This window comes from Molothrus ater, chromosome 1 (assembly GCF_012460135.2).
Source record: "Molothrus ater isolate BHLD 08-10-18 breed brown headed cowbird chromosome 1, BPBGC_Mater_1.1, whole genome shotgun sequence".
Classification (NCBI taxonomy): Eukaryota; Metazoa; Chordata; class Aves; order Passeriformes; family Icteridae; genus Molothrus; species Molothrus ater.
The window spans coordinates 68,113,265-68,134,644 of NC_050478.2; the positions used below are offsets into that span (position 1 = coordinate 68,113,265).

The 21,380-nt window shown below is 38.3% G+C and overlaps 1 protein-coding gene across 1 annotated transcript in view; it reads right to left on the minus strand.

The window, feature by feature from the left end:
* FARS2 (phenylalanyl-tRNA synthetase 2, mitochondrial) overlaps positions 1-21,380 on the minus strand; it is a 230,322-nt gene that overhangs the window by 163,254 nt on the left and 45,688 nt on the right. Inside the window, 3 exon segments of the mRNA XM_036401383.2 lie at positions 2,303-2,462; positions 12,103-12,649; positions 12,651-12,736. Of these exon segments, the coding sequence (XP_036257276.2) occupies positions 2,303-2,462; positions 12,103-12,649; positions 12,651-12,736 (793 nt within the window).

Genomic DNA, 21,380 nt, shown 5'->3' on the forward strand with positions numbered 1-21,380 from the left:
GTGATTTCTAAACAACTTTGTTTTGTCAACACTGAGTTGTTCAAATAGTGTGGAACGAACCAGGTAGAGCTCAACTGTCTCATAAAATATTATAAAAAATAACCTAAAACACCACAAAAAAAAAAAATAGGCAAGTCAGTGGTATGATCTTTCTGCAGAGATTCTGCAGAGATCCTCAATTTATCATCAACCTGAGCTAGTAAATTCCCAGAGAAGCACTGCAGAAGCACACCTTCCAAGTCCAGGACTTCAGGTACAAGCTAGTTTATGCACAACTAACATGTACAGCAGTCTCAATCTACAATCCAAACAATCTGCCTATAATAAACAGTTGACTGTATGACAATGCAACATTTCAGTCACTTACTGCAGCTGTGGTCATGCTATCCTGCTAGAAAAGATGTGCCACTTCACTACAATATTCTGCTGACAGTACAGGTTGTAAAGAATACAAATTATGCCAAGGATAAAGGAATAAAATTTTTGCTTTTAACAGAACAAGGTGCCTTATATCCACATATAGAAAAACATAAACATTTTCCAAGAGCAACACATTTAAACACATTTTAAATATTAAGTTAAAATTTATAGGAGTCAAGATACAAAAAGTAATCAAGAGTACCATGTAAAGTAAAGAGTAAAATACTAGTTAAAAGATGACAGCTATCAAAAGACAAATTTATTTATGTGTGCCTCAAGACTGTGCAGTGCAGTGCACCAATCTCACATACCTGGTCCCTAACATGAACTTTGAATACTTTGAATTCCTGTATTTCCATGAATGGGGAAGGGGGGAAATACACATATATATACACATACATATGCAAATTTAAATTTAAAACCATATTAAACTTATTTCAATAACTATATATTGTGTTTGTATTCCAGGAAAAATGTTGGGGGTATAGAAATAGAAAACTCCAACAGTAAAAAGGTGACATCTACCTTTAATTTGTACATTTAAAATAGTTTATGAATATACTTTAATGTCTTTATAGCTAATGGGTGGACTGTATAAGAACTAGCAATAGCCAACATGCTGAAGCTTAAAGTGCAGTATCTGTCAACAGTTAGAGAAGGATGCCACTGCAGTCTGAGATACCACTAATAACTCTGAGAAATTGTTCACTTTAAACATCCTCAGCATCTGAGGTTGATCTAAATTTATCATTCTTACTGTTACCTACTTTCATCCCAATTTTGTATGTTTCAAAAGGTCACTGTTAAGTAAAATACACCTACAAGAGGCTTTGAGCTGAGGAACTTCAAAATTTTTGTTCAGGTGGAATAGAACAATAACTGGTAAAAGTTTTGCACGCTATAAGTCAACTTGAAAAATGCAGAAAAGTATTCGAGCAGTCATACCTAGAACTTGGTATCATTATCAATCCACTCTTGTAACAACTGCTTTAAGTGCAATAAACATCTTAAAACACCTTAGAAAGTAGGCAAGATACCTCATGCATTCTAATACCATCCAGTATTTCCTCAACAGAAAAATGAATCAGCTCAGAAGAGCAGCCTCCTTGCCAAGAAATAACATTAATGTAGCAATTTTGACTCAGGCCATTTATAAATTCAGTTCCTGAAACTGAAAGCAGGTATTTCTGAGGAGAGAATACTTCATTCATATACACATCCATTACCCTTCCTCATTCCACTGCAAGCACTAAAAAACAATTACTGTTCAGCTTGATGTGGACTTAGCAAACACGGTCTGCCCTCAGCTGGAAGGTTTAATTTATCCGCACAAGGGATGCAGCATGTGGACACATGCATCCCCCTTCCCTGCTCCTGGTGCAGGATCTGAGTGCTGCCCAGCTGCACCCAAGCTCTCCTGCACCCCAGATGCGATGCTGCACCCATGCTCCATCCTTCCCACAGGAGGCCCACAAGGATGAAGCAGAGGGGGTCCTGCAGAGCTTTGTGCTGGAGCTGGAGTTGCTTCTCCTCGCAGGACCCACACTGTGCCTTTAGCACACGGCTTCTGCCAGATCACTGCTTGCAGCTGGGTCTCCACATGTCCCCACCTGCATTTGTGCCCACCACATTACTCTGACACACTGCACACCTAAACATTTTCACAAAAACCTGCTGAGTCAACACAGTGTTGTGTGCACCAGTATTCAGGAAAACCCAGAGGAATGTGTGGCCTCTTGGAAAAACCTCTCTGGCTATTTTGTATTACCAGCTGCCAACTCAACCCCTGAGCTTCCTGTCTGTGTTACACAGCAAAATGTTTCTCAAAAGTCCCAATGACTATAGGCATAGCCAATCTGGGGGAAAAGGTGCAAGAACCCACCGTCACCAAAGATGTGAGTCATGAGCTTCGTGAGCACTTGCTTCAGGTTGAACTCCACCAGCCTCACTGCCTCCATGGTGTGACACTCCTGCTTGTGTGCAGTGCGATGGCCTTGCTCAAACAGCTGTAAACCTTCACCATCTTTAATGCTGGAGAACAACTAGAACAAAACCACAAAAACACCGTGTTTTGCATCAGTCACCTTCTGAATGAAAATAGAGAATGAAGTCTCATTTATTTAAGTGGGAATCTTACCTGCTAAGTCTACACTGTGAAAAACAAACAAAGACTGTGACTTTCTACAAATTCTGTTCACTAAATGCAGAGATGAATCTCTGTAAGAACAAAAATGCTCAAATAATTAAATCTGGTTTGTTTCTATCATCAAATAATATTATTAGCTATAGGAAAATAATAATTTACAAAATAAAGCATGTCTCCTTTTCTGATTCAGTTACTTTGGAAGTTACCATGCAGAACAAAGTAATCTGTACAGTGTATGTAAATTACACCCCAAAAACTACAAAACACAATGAACTCAATGGCATTTATCAGAACTTCAACTCTTTTAGTACTTGGATGATGTAAAAGAAACACCAAAACAACAAAAAAGAAACAAAAACAAAAAACAGAAACACAAAACAAACCCAAACCAATCAACCCCAAACAAAAAAAAAAAAAAAAAACCCCAAACCAAAAAAACAAACAAACAAACAAACAAACCCAAAACAAACCCTGGCAGCTTAATGAGACTTAAGCTGTTTACAGTTGATTCATCATGGATACAAGTTTATTTTATATTCATTTAAGGACTACCATTTTCCTGTATGTTCGCGTACAGCATCATTTTTGTGAACAAGAATTTTGTCTATGGGGCTTGTAAGGATTCATGATCTCAGGAGGGGGTTTTCCAGATAAGTTATGAAGCACAGGGACAGCTGTTTTGGGATGTGGCAGACTTGCTCTTCATTTAGACACTGCTCACCACCACATTTGCTGCAAGTTGAAGATTTCTGCTTTCTGCATATCCCCATGTGTTTCTGGCAACGTGATCCTGGCCAGATACACACCAGCAAATCTATATCCTTTCAGAGAGACCAATAAACAGATTCATTAAACAACACTGTTGGAGGCTCTGTGTCCTGGGAAGACAAGCAGGCAATTTCACAATCTAAAGAGTATTTTTGTTGGAAATCCTTACAGCTGTACAAAACCCCCATATCTGGGTGAAGTAGTGAGGGTAGGGCGAGCCAGTTGTGAAAGTGTTTCTAGTGCTCTTTCCTACCCCTCCTCCTCTACCTTCCCCTAGTCAATCAAGCACACACAGAGGGAAAAAACATGCACTGAGATTTTCTTTCCATTAAGCCTCCCAACATAATAGCTCTTACTCAGGAGATGCCACGAATAGTGTGTAACCTTAACAACTCATGGATGCCCACAGAAGTTGTTTTAACTGCAGTTTGATGCCTTCAGAGCACTAAATGCTCTAAACAAAAAGTTCAAGTGAATCTCTGGTATTTCACAAATGCTAGATACAATTAATCAGGACTAGTTTCTAGCACATTTCCTACAGACACAATGAATGAAGAGTCTGAGTTTAGACAGCAGGCTAACTAGCACGACACTGGATTGAAGAAATAAAAAAAAAAAATCCATTCACATTTAACTTTGTATTGCTAGACACAAGTAGATTGCTGGCAGATTTAGACAACATTTCTTCTCTTAATGTTCTTAGTGTGCTGCAGAAAATACTAAATTAAAAAGGGAATGTATAATATCAAATAAAATGATTCTCCGCCAGTCTAACAAAAATACCCTTACTAACCAAGAGGCAGCAGCTTGACAAACAAAGTGCCACACTTTTAAATAACAGATTCTTTATTCAAGTGCTCATGTGAAAGATTAAACCCCCTTCTTCTTACTGACATTAATCCTACCTTGACTGGAACAAGATAATACCCACCCTACAACTAATTTGCTGTCAGCAAGGCAGATAGGTCACCCAGCATGTGATTTGGAAAGCCAGGGAAATTCAGAGAGGCCAGCATTAGCCTAGGGAGGATAATTGTCTTAGGCTCACTGGGTGGCATGTGGAGAGACACAGGATCCCTTACAGAGGAACACAGAGTGTCTAAATTAGGTTCCTGCTCTAACCCTACACAGGTAGCTATTTTTTCTATTGACTGACTGACTGACTCACTAAGCAAGAAACACCCTTCAGACAACAGAGATGTTCCCTCTTTGAACCAGAATACACTGTATTTACACATTAGAAGGTACATTTGTTATTTTACCTATCAGCAGATTTTAGGACATTAATCTCTCTTCCTCCTTTTCCCCTTCACTCCTCCCTTCAGCTTAAGACTGGCTCCTCAGACCACTGAAAAGAACAGTTACTCTGGACACTCGCCTTCAAAACACAGCATATTTGTATCAACAAGTACATAGAAATACTTTTCCTTACTGTTGTATTATTTCTGAAATGTTGATATCACAATTACAGTCTAAAGCAAAATTCTATTTCAGTGGTTTATATCAGATGTGGAAACAAAATACATTGAGCAAGAATCATTGAGTCATAATGCAGCCCTGTCACCTGCTTGAGCCTTAATCCTGCCAAACCAGTCATAGGCACCATCTCCAAGTGCCTCCAAGTCATAGGTTCCTACTCCAAGCCAGGACAAGGGTCCATGCAGCAGTGTACTGAGCCAAGCTGGGAGATGGATCCACATGGGCAGTAACTCAGGAGAAGGGAAGAAACTGAGGGATGTGAAAATGGTGAAGTTGAGCTTAGTAATCAAATATCAGCATACTAGCAGCTCCAAGAGATGAGCTGGCACATGGAACAGGGTTGGGTCACTTTAGGCACATGTATGACTCTAGTCCAGTTCAGACAGACTCTGAAAGCACAGGGAAGTCCCAGAAACAGGTAAAACAACAGCTCCCCCTTACAGTCAGGCACCGAGAGGCTTTGGTATTCTCCACAGAGGCTCCATAAGCTGCCGATGGGATTATACCGAGAAAAAAAATCATACATTACCTTACAGTTGTATTAATATTTATTCCTGATTTCCCATTCACTGACATTGCTATGTCAATACGAGTGGCTTTAAACCGATACGGCCAATTTCACTACTACAAAGATTGAAGTGTGCTAAGTACATGTCTTGGATTAGAAACACTTCAACATTTCTGTATACATAAAGCCAGGAAAGTCAAAGCTTGACTAAAATGAAGAATCACCTACAGTTGCTCCTTTTTGATGTCAATTTTTCTCAAGCACAAAAAATATCTGAGCAAATGGAGAAAAAAAAAATACCTAACATCTTGCATAAAGCATTGGCACATGCAAGACGACATTTTCACGTACATTCATTCCTTCAGTGCAGACTAAAACAGCATGCACTATCTTATTGTATTGAATACAATCAGTCACTACTACAAGCAGGAAAGAAATTTCCTGTAGCCATAAATCGAGTACCTATGTGTCTGTCTAGTGTAAGGACAAGAAGATTTTTCTTTGAGTGAAGGTGTGCAAAAAATTGAATACTGGATCACCATGAAAAAGTAAAAAAAATTAACACTTCCCAGGATTTATCAGCATATCTGACTGATGCTGCATTACAAAGGAAAAGGCAGAAAGGAATTGAAGTGACCTAACCATATGGCATGAAGTTTAGTCAGTTTATCTCCTAATAAAAATAAATTAAAATTTGATAATGTGTAAGGGCAAGAATACAGAGTTTTAACTGGCCAAGTACAAATAGAGCTATGGTCCTTCAAAAGCACACTCCAGCATTTCTCAGCCTGGCATGAAGGGCAGAAGTCACATTTGTGATTTAACCAAAACCTCAACATTTCCTCAATCCTTTGACAGACCTTTTAGTCTCACATCCCTTCATTATCCATACACTTAGTATTCAAAATTAAGGACCTCTTTTCAGGATGGCATCCAGAGTAGGTTTCAGATCAGAGAGATCTGTAACTATATCCTGTCTTTCCACAATGCAGTTGTGTATTTGTCCGGCCACTCATGCATACACCAGTGATTAAGATAATGAATAAATCATACTCATGTACTTATACTCCCAGGCAAACCAGCATTTAAAATTATCTCTATATGAGGATCTGCACGTGACTACACCAAACCTTGCCACACCAAATAAATTTTGTCTCACTGGCCCTAATAAACATCTCTAAAAATGAACCAACAGCTGTAGTCTGAATCCACTTACAAATAGCAAATCCTTCCCACAACATTTTAAATGGGCTGTGGAACTCAAGACTCAACCAATGGATCGGGAATAATGAAGATGATGCCACTAATAGATGGCTCAAAGAGAAAACCTAATTTTAGTCTCAGTCAGCCTCCAAGATGTAACTATGCAGCCAGCTTCAGGTACCAAAGAGATACACAGCCACATGACAGAAGGCTCCTCACTGTATATCAATAAGGATTTTTGGGGGCAGAAAATAACAAAAATTTAATTCAACCCACAAGCTTGAAGGTGATCACCCTAATTTCTACATCCTTCCATTCTAGTTCTCCAATTACAGCAAAGAAAGGTAACCTCTGTTGTTTTTTGGGGGTGGAGGGCTATTCTTTGGTGTTTTTTTAACCTAATCAAAGTGTTTTGTAAGAAAAGGGAAAATGATAAAGATATTTCCAGAAAGAAAAAGTAACACTGCTACACAGACACCTGATGTAATGAGACATCTATCATAAACTTCTGTTTTTGTAGCAGTAGTAATTCCTTCACTTTTAAGTACCTTAGACTTCCCAAATACACTTGTGGACACTTTCCTCTTTTTTTCTTTTCCTGCACAATTTAAATATTGCATTGAATAGATTTAATGGCCTTGTTCTGAAAAGCTTTGTTGGTTTGGTTTTCTTTAGCTGGATGACAAAAAGTAAGACAAAGTCTGAAAAAAAGTGAAGTCTTTGCAGTAAAAGATGCACCCTCAGTTTTCAAACTTCCTAGACCATGGATCACTATGAAAATCTAACAGACCTTCTGATGCCCTTCACTGTCAAATTTTTTACTAAAAATAACAAAGAATACAATTTGGATCCTTGGATCAGTGAAGATCTATTTATTATGGCATGATTTATACAACACTACTTGGAAAATACTGAATCATATAATGTTCACTACTTGGATTAATACTGGAGAAAGTGAAATCAGTTCCACCTAAACTAGCCAGGCTCTTCGTTGTGACCACTCAGTTCAACTGCAGCTTCAGGAATAAATTCACCTCCAAATATTCTAGCAAAGTAATGCTGCTGCTCTTTTTTTTACCCAGGTGGATCTAGTTCAAATGCCCCTGCTCCTGTACTGGCCTTGCTGCCCCCTGTGAGAAGGAGGGACAGCTCCCAGGCTCTTTGGGACCCATGCTTTGCTCACAACCCTATCTATAAGTTGTAGAAGGCTAAGAAGGGCTCCCTTCGTTGGTCATTTAAGCCTTTTAAAATATTTGTTCCTTGGTGGCTAGCTAAAAACTGCTATTATGACTCCCACTGACTCTCACAAGCACTCTCAGACAAACTAAAAGCTCCAAATAACTCCATTAAATAGGTTGATCCCTGGAACTTAAATTGATTGAAATTCCTTTACATATGAGGATTAAAAAAAGGGTACTGAAGACAGCAAGAAGTTCTTTGATACAATGTCAGAGAAAAATCACAGTGTCCAAACCTGCAGTAACATAGGATTCTGGAGAAGTCAAACCTAAAGACACAAGTTTTCCAAGGGGAAAACATAGCATGGCACTTGATTAAAAAAAAAATGCAGATGAGTGGTCAAGTTCACATCATCCCATACCACAAGGAAAAGGATAAAACCAACATCTTTTTCTTTTTAACAATACAACAGGAATATTGCCAAGGTACTGAAGTATGGGAAGATGAGGAAAGGAGTATGTATTTAGATGAAAAATAGAAAAATCTACTAATCTCCTATTACCTAGAACAAGGATCTTTACATTTCAGGATATAAACACTGGAAGCTACAATACTGACTTTTTTAAAAATTATTTATAGTGCTTTGGAGGAGCAATCCTTTATTGCAACTAGAATATTCAACCTTTTTCCATTGCATTCTAACAAAAAAGTTTTCATTTCTACCATAAGCATTTCAATGGAGAATAAAGATGTATCCCCTACTACTTCTAGCACAAACAAGCCTGATGAGAGCATCATGTTTTCATTGAAACAATTTTGTATTGGCCTCCAATGGAACAAGGTTACTAAAATAGAGGAGCAATTCCTATGTTTTAGCATCTGTTCCCCTTAAAATTTATGTATAATTCAGTACAGACTATAAAACACCGTATGAAGTCTCCATCAAATGTGTAAACATTTTTTTGTTATCAACTGAAATCTGTTCATTGACTACCATTGGGTTTATATTGGCTCCCTCTTCTGGCTGACATGCACAAAGTGCAGTGTAGTTGAGATTTTCTTCTCTTTTCCATAAATTATGGATCTGCACCAAAGGCAATGGCATAGCACAGAAATAATTTCTCTTATAATCCACCCAGGAAAACGGGCCAGTTCAAATCTGACTACAGCAGTATCAAAACTGCCAATCCAAAGTACTAACCAAAAGAAAAAAAGCCATATACTATAGAAGAAAGACAACAATTAGAAGAAAAACAGGAATGCTGAAGTAAGTGAATACAAAAGGATATAATTTGGGGGTACTGTTTAAGAAGAATGGTTCATTTTATGTTCAGAATTCTGAAGTAGATTTGGGAAGCTATTTTTGGTTTTAACTATTTACATTAGTCAATTTCTAACTGTTCTTCTATTACATTCAGAAAATAATCACTTAAAATATTTTTAAATATATTGAAAACATGTCTAAATTATTTTCAGATGTTCTTTGATAGCAGTCCAAGGACATTTTTTAAAAGTTCATGAGAAATTTAAGCATGAATTATTCTAATTTTAGCAATGAGTTAGTGTGGGTGATGGGAATTTCTTTAGTACTTTAATATTTACACTCATACTAAGCTGCAGAAATGCATCAGTTACCTGCCCATCTTTGAATTACAGATTATTTCTCTCTTTAAAAAGTAATCAACCAACTATCATGAAAAAATATATAGCCAAAAAACCAAATTGGTCACAAATATATCAGAAAAAATACTGTAAAACTGCCAAACCCAGTTTGTTTTTCCAGATCTTACTTCAACATACTGATTTTAACTTTGATATAAAGAATTATGCTGAAGGTTTCCATCACAGGAGTTTTAATCTAGTCATGACTACAGAATTAGGTATTTGTAAAGGAGACACACCTTTGTACATCTACATCTTTTGTATCCTGCCTAAAATTTCAGCTGAAGATGAATTGACTTTTCCCCCACACCTCCTAAACTGAGATCAAACATCAAATTCCTCTAAATTCAACTTCTTATAAAATCACTCTAGACTTTTGTTTTTCTTCTAACATCTTAGGTCTGTGGTCACTTACACTGAGAAGACAGTGAATGATAAATGTAAAAAGCAAAAGAACAAATTAGAGCAGCAAACTGACAACAGTATGTAAAATTACTGTATTGGCCATAACATGAAATGTACCCAGGTCTTGTAGCTAAGAGCTAACAGTTTTCCCCTTGTTCCAAAGATTCTGATCTTTGATACTTGTGCAAATTTCCTCTCACCAGAGACTGTAGCCTGGTTAGGAATGAAAAGTCTGAGACAAGGGTAACAGGCCCTGACAGTCACACATTTCTGCTCAGTGGATTACAGCTTAAACTTGAGTATAAATAAATGAATATCAGAGTATTTCTCTCATGTAGTATTACCTCTATTTAGTCTTTGTTCCACTCAGACAGTTCCTTCTGGAATCATTTAAATGTGGATTATTTTGAACAGGCAACCAGAATACAAAACACAGAAACAGTCCCCAGTGAAATTTCAGAATTGCACATTCTTTTTTTTCCACAAGGCTCTTGTGATTAAGACTGTAAAAAGGGGTATATATTGAAACACAAACTGAAGCAAAAAAGAATGCATCAGATCATGCTCAGGTTTATAATTTTTTATAATATACACTAAACAACACCAATAACAGCCCAATAAACAACACTTTACACATCATACACCACACCACTATTCTTTCTTCATCAGTATGGAAAGCTCCTCAATAACCTCTCAATCATTTTCTTGAGGAAAAAGAAAGGAGAGAAAAGAAACAATCTCCAGTGCAATGAATTAGATTGTTGAACACTGTATATTTCTAGATAGAACACGTCAGCGAAAACATTTCTGTAACTCTGTTCCCAGTTATTCAAATCCTATTATTCCTATTATTAAATTTCTAGAGCAGAAAGAAATAGTCTATCATTAGGACCAAAATTTCCTAAGGGCTATATTCATAAACAAGTAGTTCAATGATTAGATCAATCACACCCAAGGTTGCAGAAATTTCATCCTGCAATAATGTTGATGTTATAATTTTGTGGCAAGTAAAATTTTTCCGTCTGAATGACCGAAATTCTGCGCAAGTAAAAAAAAAATTGTGATGAACAAAAACAGTTAAGAAATGGTATTTTCTTAATATAGTATTGTATACCATATACCTTGATTATATTTATAAAGAGACCTATGGGAAAATAATGGCAAACAAACGAGGCTGGGTAAGTCTGCCGTATTTTGATTTTGTGGTTACCCAAGAAGCAGCTGCAGGCTGGGTTCAGCACCACCCAGCTCCCAGCACACCTGCAGAGGCAGGTATGAGCTCACAGCAGAACAGGCAGCAGCCACACGGGGTGGGAGAGTGCAGTGCAGGCAGCACCAGCCCCCTCCATCACTGAGAAAAGCAGTGCTCTGTGATTACCTTTGTTTTCCCTCAGGCATCCAAAGGCATCAGGCTTCTCTGCCAAGCTCCTGTCACCCGCTGGCAAGCACATTAAAAATGGTCTACATCTCAGTATTATTAGAATAAGCTAGTTTTAGTTATAGAACTGTGAATTTGGCAGTATTGCTACAAGCATACACAAATTATACAAATCAATTACTATTTGGAAAACAAACTGGCTTATATTTACCACTGATCAATGATGCAGCAGAGTACCTAATGACACCCAGGCATTTGCAGAACATGCAAGCTTTGCCAACAAAACATAAAAACTTAAGAGTCTGGGACATCAACCTAGAGCTCTTCAGCTGATGCCTCTGGACTCTGATGGGTTTGGTGTGTATGCACCACACACACATAAATATTGGCTGCAACAGATGAATCCTTCAGTGCAGCTTTAGGATGAGTTGAAGAATGGAACAATTCCCTAGAAAGTGACATTCATTTATAGCAGGTTGGCACTATTAAAAGAAAAGAGGAAAGTACAGTGAAAACTGTACTTTGGAAGTAGCTGTAACAACTGGCATCCAAGGAGTCCTTCAAGAATTAATTTGATGGAGTTTTTGGTAAAGTGATCTCACCAAAAGAGAGTTGTGACAGAAAGAGAATTGAGTTGTGCAGATCATTAACTGAACAAGTTGTTTCATTTCAGATTATATTTCACTATGCCAGCTTCCGATAATATTGTCTTTCCATTTTTTCACATTTTCCTAGGGAATTTTATAGTTGTTTTCAAATTCTACATTTTTTTGCAAATTAAAAATATTGCTATATGATAAATCACTTGATCTTTATCAACGTGCAGCATATCATTGTTGCTGTAACATGCTTACATGCACAAACCTTGTTTATGTGGCTGAAGTTTGCTTGCAGCAAATGCAGGATCAAACAACTTACCCCAAATGCCTTTCAGCCCAGCTAGAGAATTCCTACCTCGTGGCAGGAGAAGAGGCGCACTCCCTCCATCTGATGGAAGACGGGGTAGTGGGTGCTATCGATGGTGTCCCGGCGGTAGACATCTCCCACTGCCAGAAAGGCGTCTAGGCCAGAGTGTATCAAGTCCCACTGGTGGGCTGATGTGTGTGCTCTTAGCATGTGGTCGCGATTCAAGTAGTAGTTATCCTCTTTCCTTCTGCTGGCATGGTTTTGTGGAATAAGTAAACTATCAAAATTCTGCTGGACTGTAACCACTGGAGAAAGACCGTCGTACACAGAAAAGAGCGGAGTCCCACGGCGTCCTAGGTAATGTTTGTAGAAGTGCTCCTTCACCTGCTCCTTGATTAGCCACAAAGGGTGATGTTTTCTGTTGTGCAAGTTCTTCCCCACCTTGGAAAGAATCTTCTCTGTGACATTGGTGTAGTCATCTTGAGGATAGGATTTACCAAGCAGTTCCACTGTATTTGAGCAGGGCACACTGGCACCAAAATCTGAAGGTACAGACTTGGATGAAGAATGCCTTGAATGGGTGGAAATTCCTTTACTTTACTTTTGATGATAAAGCTGTTGTTTTAGAATATTTAGCTACTCTCATGAATTTCCAGAGCATTGCCATTGTAAACTTTATGATCTAGAGAAAGAAAAGGAATTTAAAATATTTGAGTTAGGAACTGCAATGTTGCTGCAGGAATTGCTATTATCTTAGGGATAGATCAATCCAAATGTCTGCTTGATTAGCATGACAAAGTTCCTATTATAAACCACTCTTTTGACTTCAGAGGATGGAAAATACCCTTGTGGTCAAATTTCAGCTTGGATATTTTAATCAGTTTTCAGGCTTCTGCATGACTGCACCAGTAATAATGACTCTGGATCTAGCCTGAACCCCATTCCAGATTATGCTCTTCAAAGATGAATAAACATCAGGCCTTCTTTGAAACAATATTTTTCCTCCAATTACAACATGTGGCAATAACTTCATATTACTTCAGAGAAACTAGGAAACTTAACAGTGCCCTTCCGCAGTCAGAACTGGCTTACAACAAGCAATTAACTTATTGCTATATCATCTCCATTAGCAGAAGCTGCAGAATGTGTTCCACATCTACCTGATGCATGTGGCATGCACTATGCAATCATCACTAACTCTTATTTAATGCCAGACAAAACCAGTTTAACCTTTCAAACTACTGAACCACTGTGAAAAAAGAGATGGCCAGACAAGACATATATTTATATATAAACAGCTTATTAAATTCACATATGAGTATTGCACAAGATTCACCACAAAGACTGCATAAAGTCAGAACCAATGTTAGAATTTTGCAGTGATCACAAAGCCCCTTTTTCCACATGTTCCCCAGGATGGCTGCTTGCACAGCTTCCATGGCTGTACAGGGAAGGCAGGCCTGTCAGATACCAGGAAGGCAAAGAGATGAGATTCTTCAAGTTGTCTGAACTGAAGAACTCATTTCCCATCAAAGGGCCATCTTTACACATCCTCCCTGTTCACAGACAGGCTTTGTGCTTCATGTGTACACAGCTGCATTCTCTGTAGAGCTCAAAGATAATTCCAAAACCAAAGAGTTTTGAGAGTGATGAACCTTTCAGTCACTCCTTATGCATAAGCCCATTCTGAGATGAAAAATTACTTGAAAATCTATAGATGGGCTTCAGAAATATTAGCAAAGGTCCCAGTAAAATAATTAAGCATTAAAATTTGCTTATTATGGCATGGGAAAGCAGAGGCATTAGAAGTTAAGTGACCAGGGAAAGGCATCTGCTACAAACTGGCTTGTACTTCTTTATGAACCAAGAATTACAGGGCCACAGGTTTTCTGAGTGAAAGAATTTTCTGCGAAAGTCATCTTAAAGAATTAGGGGAAGAAAGGACATAAGCAATAATAAATGCACCACATTCTTCAAGGGATACAGTCTTTAGGATTACAGTATCTGGCTAGCTTTCCACAGGAACATAAGGAAAACAAGTGTAAGTAACAAAATAAACAAGGTGAGACTATTTTTCATACTCTCATGCTTCAAAATACGTATGCAAATGAACAGACATACTAAAATAGGGAGTCCCAGAAAAAATCAAATCTGTAAAAGATAATTAGTATGGTCACATTTGGCTTTTATTCTGGCTTGTATCTAGAACTTTTCCATAGGTCTTTTTCCTCAAGTCATTGTATCTCAATTAATCAAAATAAAGGCAAGTTGGGTAGACAGAAATTAATCCTGGTGGGGAAGCATAAGATTACTGAATATTCCGTTTAATCCTTTTTTGGGTGGAATAACTTTAGAAATAAGTAACAGCTATAAATTTTATCTAGTTTCGAAACTTTTAAGAATGACTGCCTTGGGCAGGGGGGCAGTAAAGAGTTTACAAAGCTATTTCATCAAATTAGCTCTTGATCATTACTGAGAATGTTCTTCAATAAATGAATTCACATACATACCAGAAACCACTCTGATAGAGGCTAAGCAAGGAATAGTCTTACATTTTGAAAAGAGACCCCATTTTCCTGAAACATACGTTCTCCTTCATGGAAAGTGAGTTCTCATTTTCAAACAGCTGCTTGAAATACCCAGTCCTAGTCAGATAATGAATTCAGCTTCCCTTAAGTAAATATCACCATCTGCCCATACATTTATTTTTCTAAAAACTTCAATTCAAAACTTACACATAACCGTAATGTACAAAAACTCCCATAACTTTATCGTGATTCTTGTGATGTTTGCTGCTTTCTTAAATATCATTCCTCTGAGAATCAGACAACCTCATGAGAAGCTTAACTTTCACATAAACAGTTTTGATGATTATAAATTTATGGAAAAAGAAATAAGAACATGCACCACCAGTACTAGGGAGGCACTCTTGTTTGTTTGTTTAAGACTCATTATTTTTAAGGGAGACTCTAGTATATACATCTTCAAGGGCTTACCTGATTATATTTCAGTATTTGTAATGAGGAAGCCTGCTATCAGTTTCTGATAATTCAGAAACACTCTTTTTTCTAAGCAAGTGATATATACTCCTAACAAACCTGTACAGGAGAAAAACCTACTGAACTTGTATCAGAGTTTTTATCTTAACATTATGCCTGTGCCTTAAATAGTTAAATGGCATTATTATGTGCATTATTATTCTAATCCAAAGCAAAATCTGAGCAGTAAGTAATGTAATAAGAAAAGTTATAGTTTTCAGATGAGTCCAAGTACTGCAAACAACAGCAAGCAAGCACTAAGTGTGCCCCTAACATGGTATCACAACCAGAGTTCCAGAAACACTCAAGTCCTACAACAACACTCTGCTACTTCCCTCTCCCACCATAGAGTCACGTATTCCTCTTTCAGAATCATTACAGAAAAATGGTATTGGACTTAGTTCAAGTCAACTAGTGATAAGTTACATCTGGGCAGAGAAACCACAGAGAAGAAAGTAAAATATGTTTACACTCTGCAGACTGTACACAAAATCTTCAAACCAAAGCAATGTTTACCAAGGCAGAGAGCAACACTGGAAAATAAAGACATCTCTTCACCTTTCTTCTAGCAATAAATACTTGGTGTTAAGAACACACTAATTACTTATGTTCTCATATAATAAACAGAAATTTATGCATTTATGCTTATTTATTTCCGTGTGTGTTTATTTAAACGTCTGGAAAAGCAGTTTAAATGTATAATTTTCTTCCTTTATTTCCACCATACTTTTCATTTGGCAGGGAAACAAAACTCTTTTCTGTGCACACTGACAAAACCTGAATCCCACAGCAAGGCCTGCCAGCCAGCTTACAAGAACAGTGAGCCAAACAGCAGCTGCAGGTTCTGTAGCTGAAAACAAATACATAAACTGGAAATAGACATTGAACTACCACCACTGGCATCTACCATGAATGGCAAAGCCCTCCACCAGCATCACCAGTGAATCCTGCACTCTGGGTTTGGCAGTGGATCTGGCTCGCAGCTGGGAGCCAACACAGGGCTCTGGATGAAGATGCAGGGTTTTGGAAGCAGGCTGTTCTGCTGGCAGCTCTCCATGGGGTTTCTCAAAGCTCTGCAGGTGAACATGCAAGCACCAGGCCCACCACCTCCTAATACACTGTCCTCAGCCAGAGAGCACCATGGACACATTTCAGGGTACCTCAGCAGCTCCCCTGAAGCTCCATGGCTCAGGTTGCTGGACCTCAATCTCCATACTGAGATGTCTACTACAACTCTAGTCTTGGATAGGAATGACACCATACATTACTTGGAACTACACTTGCACCTAGCTCATGCTTTTGAGCAGCTCCAAGGCAGACCAGAGGACAGGAGGTGGCATCCACACAACCCAGGGGTGAAAAGGCATAAGAACAACCCTGTCCGTGCTGTGCATAGACCAGGCACAGATACAACCACACCTGCCAACATCAGTCATGTATCACAGACCCTGTGACATTTCTACAGCAGTTTTAATTGATGGGCAATGCTCCTTCCTCCTGTACAGAAAACCAACCGTTCCCCATGCAGCAGCCCAGCAGACATTACACATGCTAAAAGTACACCACAGTCAGGAGCCTGACAACAGGGAAATAGCAGACAGAATACATCAGACAAAAAATACCATGGTTTTGGAGCACATGCAAAAGGCAGTTTGATTTGATAAGGGATCATACTGCTGTACTGTTAAGGGATGTCCTTTCATGTCTAAATCCAGGTTTCCATGTCATAGTGCAGCAAGGATTAAGACAGCATTATCACAGCTGCAGTGGTATTTGTCACAATTCTCCACTACCCAGCTGAGGCTTAGGAAAGAATCATAGACTCAGTGAAATTCCTCCTTACACCTGCTTTGAAAAAGGAGGAGAAAAGAGGGGCAATTTAGCAGCCCACAATGAAAGGAGACAGTGCTGTGCACCAATGTTGTTTTATTCACTCACGTCTCCTGAGAAAGTGGAAGAGGGACAACGCTCCTGTTTGAGCAAACTAGAGCCCAAAGGGGCCAGCTTGTGGGGCCATTTGCTCGGTGTTTGCATCTGTGAGCCAAGGGCACCCTCGCTCCTGCTGACCGTGTTTCTCTCTGCCCTGTGCTTTTTACAGCTTATGGCTGCAGAAACACAGATGGGCTACTGCATACATAAACCCAAGTACATGACGGGTTTGAAACCAAAATTCTACAAAGATGAGAGTCTGTCTCCTATCCAAGAATAGCTAATTAATGCAAGACTCTGAAGTGCCATGGAAAATGTTAGAAAAGTTGGGCTGCCACCATTTTGTGATGTGACAGCTTTTATCTACCGTATGTGTGGGGAGGGGAGTTCAACCAACATAGCATATGTTGAAACAAAAATTATAAACATATGTTAGGCTGCTAAAATTGGACATTTACCAGTCTGCTTAGCAATTTAGCTAAGCATTGAATTTTAGTTTTGAAAACTATGTAGGCATACAGCAGCAAATATCATTGTATTGCCATGACCATATCTGCCTTTCATAGGATATAACATAAACTGTTTTGCATGCAAAACTAATAACAAGCTTGGATTTTTTAATGCTCATTTTAAAATGATGATACATTGTTGCACACCAGAACAGACTTCTACTGAGCATGCTGGATTTATATAACACACACAGACTTCTGAAATAGCCTTGCAGATAAATTAGAATGGATCCCTTTTAGAACCTGACCTTCCAAGGGCAGAATATTATCAGATATCCCTGATGATGGCCAAACGCCATTAAAGTACTTAATGAACTACAAAGCATTGGCAAGATAATATAGCTTCCAAGTACTTGGCTCTTAATTTTTTCATGTACTTGGAGTTCATCTAGTTAATAATCTGTCAGTAAGTTCCAGAAACACACAGAAGAACTTTTTATTATTATTTTGTTATTTTGTTATTTTTCTTGACTGAAGCAAAAATATGTCATAAGCTGGCTGGCTGTCTGCTCTGTAATGGTGATACATTAATCACAATGCCACCTTGGGCAACATTCTGAGGCTTGCAAGATTGAGAGAGAAAACTAAAAACCCTTTCCTGGGATAAGGCATGATCCTGCTTTCTCTCAGTGCTACACATAAGAGCTTCTTAAATATGAAAGGTATGAACAACCATGCTCCTTTTCCACTGATGCAGAAGATGCTGAATGTCTGACAAAGGCCAGCATCCCATGGCCTGTCTCAGACACATGAGCACCTGGAGGCAAACACAGAAAATACAGTCCCCACTGCTGTGGCACACCTTCAACCACGTGCACCACTCCCTCAGGACTGCAAGATGGGCCAAGATAACCACACTGAGCAGCAAGTCTTTGGAGAAGGGAATGTACCTCTGGGCAAGCATCCATTTCAAAATGTCTTGCATCATCCCTTGAGTTCAGTCACCATCCAGCTGCAGGTTTGATATTGCAAATGGTGACAAAATGCTATCCCAATACGACAAGTTTCAGTGCTCCAAGCAGGCCTCCAAAGGCTGATGCAGGCTCTGGTTTCCCTGCTAAACAGTGTCACTCCAGGATTGTTCAGGTTTATCCATAAGTTTCCCGCTAACTAAAAGGATAATGCTTCCAGACATGATTCAAAGCAAGTAAAATGCTTTTCAGTAGCCAAAACACTTGCAAATTTTGTAGCTGTGCTGCCTACTGGTATGAGATCATTTCAAAGACTCATTTAATCAGATTACAAGACAAGTTACAGTGAATTTGTTTTAAACAAGTCAGTAGATTATCTACACACTGGAATTTGTAATCAGCAAGCTAATCAGGTACATCAAATTGCTGAATTATTGAGACAGTATATATTTTTTCAAAAGATAAATGTATACAACATAGAGTATTAAGTGTATACAACATAGACCTTAAGAGTTAAAGACCACAAGCAAAACAAATTCAGACTTCTGGGTGGGTGGAAAGGCACCAAACTCTCTAACATGCATAATTGAGAAGTATAAGGTAAAATGCATGATGACACTCTTTTCATTTGGACTTTAAAAAAACAGATGAATAAAACCAAAACAGGCAAATTCTGAGGAAAGAAACTATGGCTGGAAAAAGAAATTATATATATGCATGACAGAAGATTAAACTAAGGAACATCATCAGAAAAAAATCTGGTTTTCTTTCATTTATACCTTAATTTTTTTTTTCCCCACAAACTAAAACAGAGTTTATTTACTGAAGAAATATCAATAAGGCCCTTTAGTGGTAACTTCCAATAATGCATATGAGTAAGGCACGCAGAGCTACTAAAAATTAAATAGCTGTGACCTGATCTCCTGCCGACATTCCTGTGTTCTTCCTTACCTCCACAATGAGACAAAACAGCTAAGTCAATGCCTTATTTTAAGGGAAAATCCTCATTACACAAACATATTTTGAATACATTTCATTACAAATTATAGACTGTGAAAAGGCAATGCAGAAATTATTATCAAATATTCTCAAATGTGTCTACTGCCTTTAAATATATCCAGTTTTCAAGGAATGCAACCTGAAAAAACACTACCCTTGGCTGCTGAGGGAATATTCTTTTTCCAGTGCCTTGAAAGTGCTGCCAAACAGCTTTCTGCATTTGTAAATAACTGTCAGATGAAAGGGACAGAGACACTTAAACACCTATAAAATCCTCACTGCAAGATTATCACTATTCCTTCTGCCTTCTTTTTTCCTTCAGTATCTGCAACTCATTATGTGTTTTTACAGATGCATACACCACAAGAATTTTACTCCTACAGAGTTTCATGTAAGTAAAAATAAATTTGTTTAGAAATTAAATACTAGCAGTATTTATTGTAGTGGGGTACCTTCTTAGTTCTCACTGATTAGCTACACCATTTGGGCATAATAAAACTTTAGAGACCTCATCCTGCCTCAACAGGAAGAGGGAGTAATACCTTTTTTAAAAAAGTTATTAAATACCAAGAATGGGACACATGCAGACCTAGTGACAGTGCAAAAGACAGCAGGAGAAACCAAATTATTTAGACAGGACATGCCAGAGGAGGCAGCAAACATGAACCATCAAGTTCATCCACAAATGAGAAAGTCTTCAGCTCTACCTGCTGTATCCCCATAGTACTGATTGTTATTCCATTTTTCTGGAGAACTGGGGAAATCTATGCCTTACCACAGATCTCCAGATGCTCTCCTTAGTAATACCCTAGCCAACATGGTATAGTTAGAATAATTTAAGTAGTATTATAAACCAGCAAGCATAATTAGTATTTAAGACCCAGGAGTTATTTCATAGCTGTAATATGTATGTAATCAACAATAGGATGTTTCAACCCTAAGTAGCAGCAGGACTATTCCAAGTTTTGTGTCATATCAATTTTCTGTCACATCAAGCTTTAAAGAGATCAGTTTCACAAATTTGCTATCATCTTAGGCCAAAATATCACCAGAGATCTGCACCTCAGACCTAGCTGTGATATTAACCTGGTCTCAACTTAAGCTCTTGACTCAGCTATGGTATCATTCCTTGCTCTGTCTCTGTTACAGAAATAATGAAAGTGTGAACAGACAGAGGCTTTATCATGACTATGTATATTTCAACAGCCAATCAAAAAAAGAGAGACAAATATCTCTACAGATTCCCCTTCAGAATCAATAAGTCTCACAGACTTCAGGATGGATAAAGAAGAGAGTATGTGGATGTTTGCAGTGGAGACTCCACTGGAGTACCACATCTCCCAGCTGGAAAATGTAGGGTCACGTGTGTACAAATAAGTCATCCCTAGTTTGAACTGCACCATCTTCATTTATCTGTCATGGGCTCTGACAAAGCATTTAAGGAAAAGATTAGAAGGCTCCTAAGAAAGGAACTGCATTTCCCTGCCTGGGGCATACCACTTGTCTGAGGATGGTTGGAACAGGCCTGAAATATTAATGAGCAAACCATTTGTCAAGAAAATTATGCAAGAAAACTTGGCAGCCATACAAAGGGGTTAGCAATAAGATATCAAGCTAGGGCAGTGCACACTAAGCACTTGAAAGAGAAAACAGGAAGGAAAAATTTTTTTAAATCACTTTCATTTGCCTGTTCACATTCATAAGCTTTGGAAGAAAACAGTAAATTAATGAGTGAGTAAAACATCACACTCAGTAATAACAGGTTCGAACTTCTAAAAGGGACTATGTGCTGCTCTAGGTCTAGAATTCATGCTTTTAGATATTGATTCCTTCAAGACATTTCTCCTAGTGACATTCTTTGCAAATAAACTTGCTTACCAGGTAGCATGTGAGCTAAAAGGTATTGTCATGACAGAAACCACTTAATTATTGAAATTTGA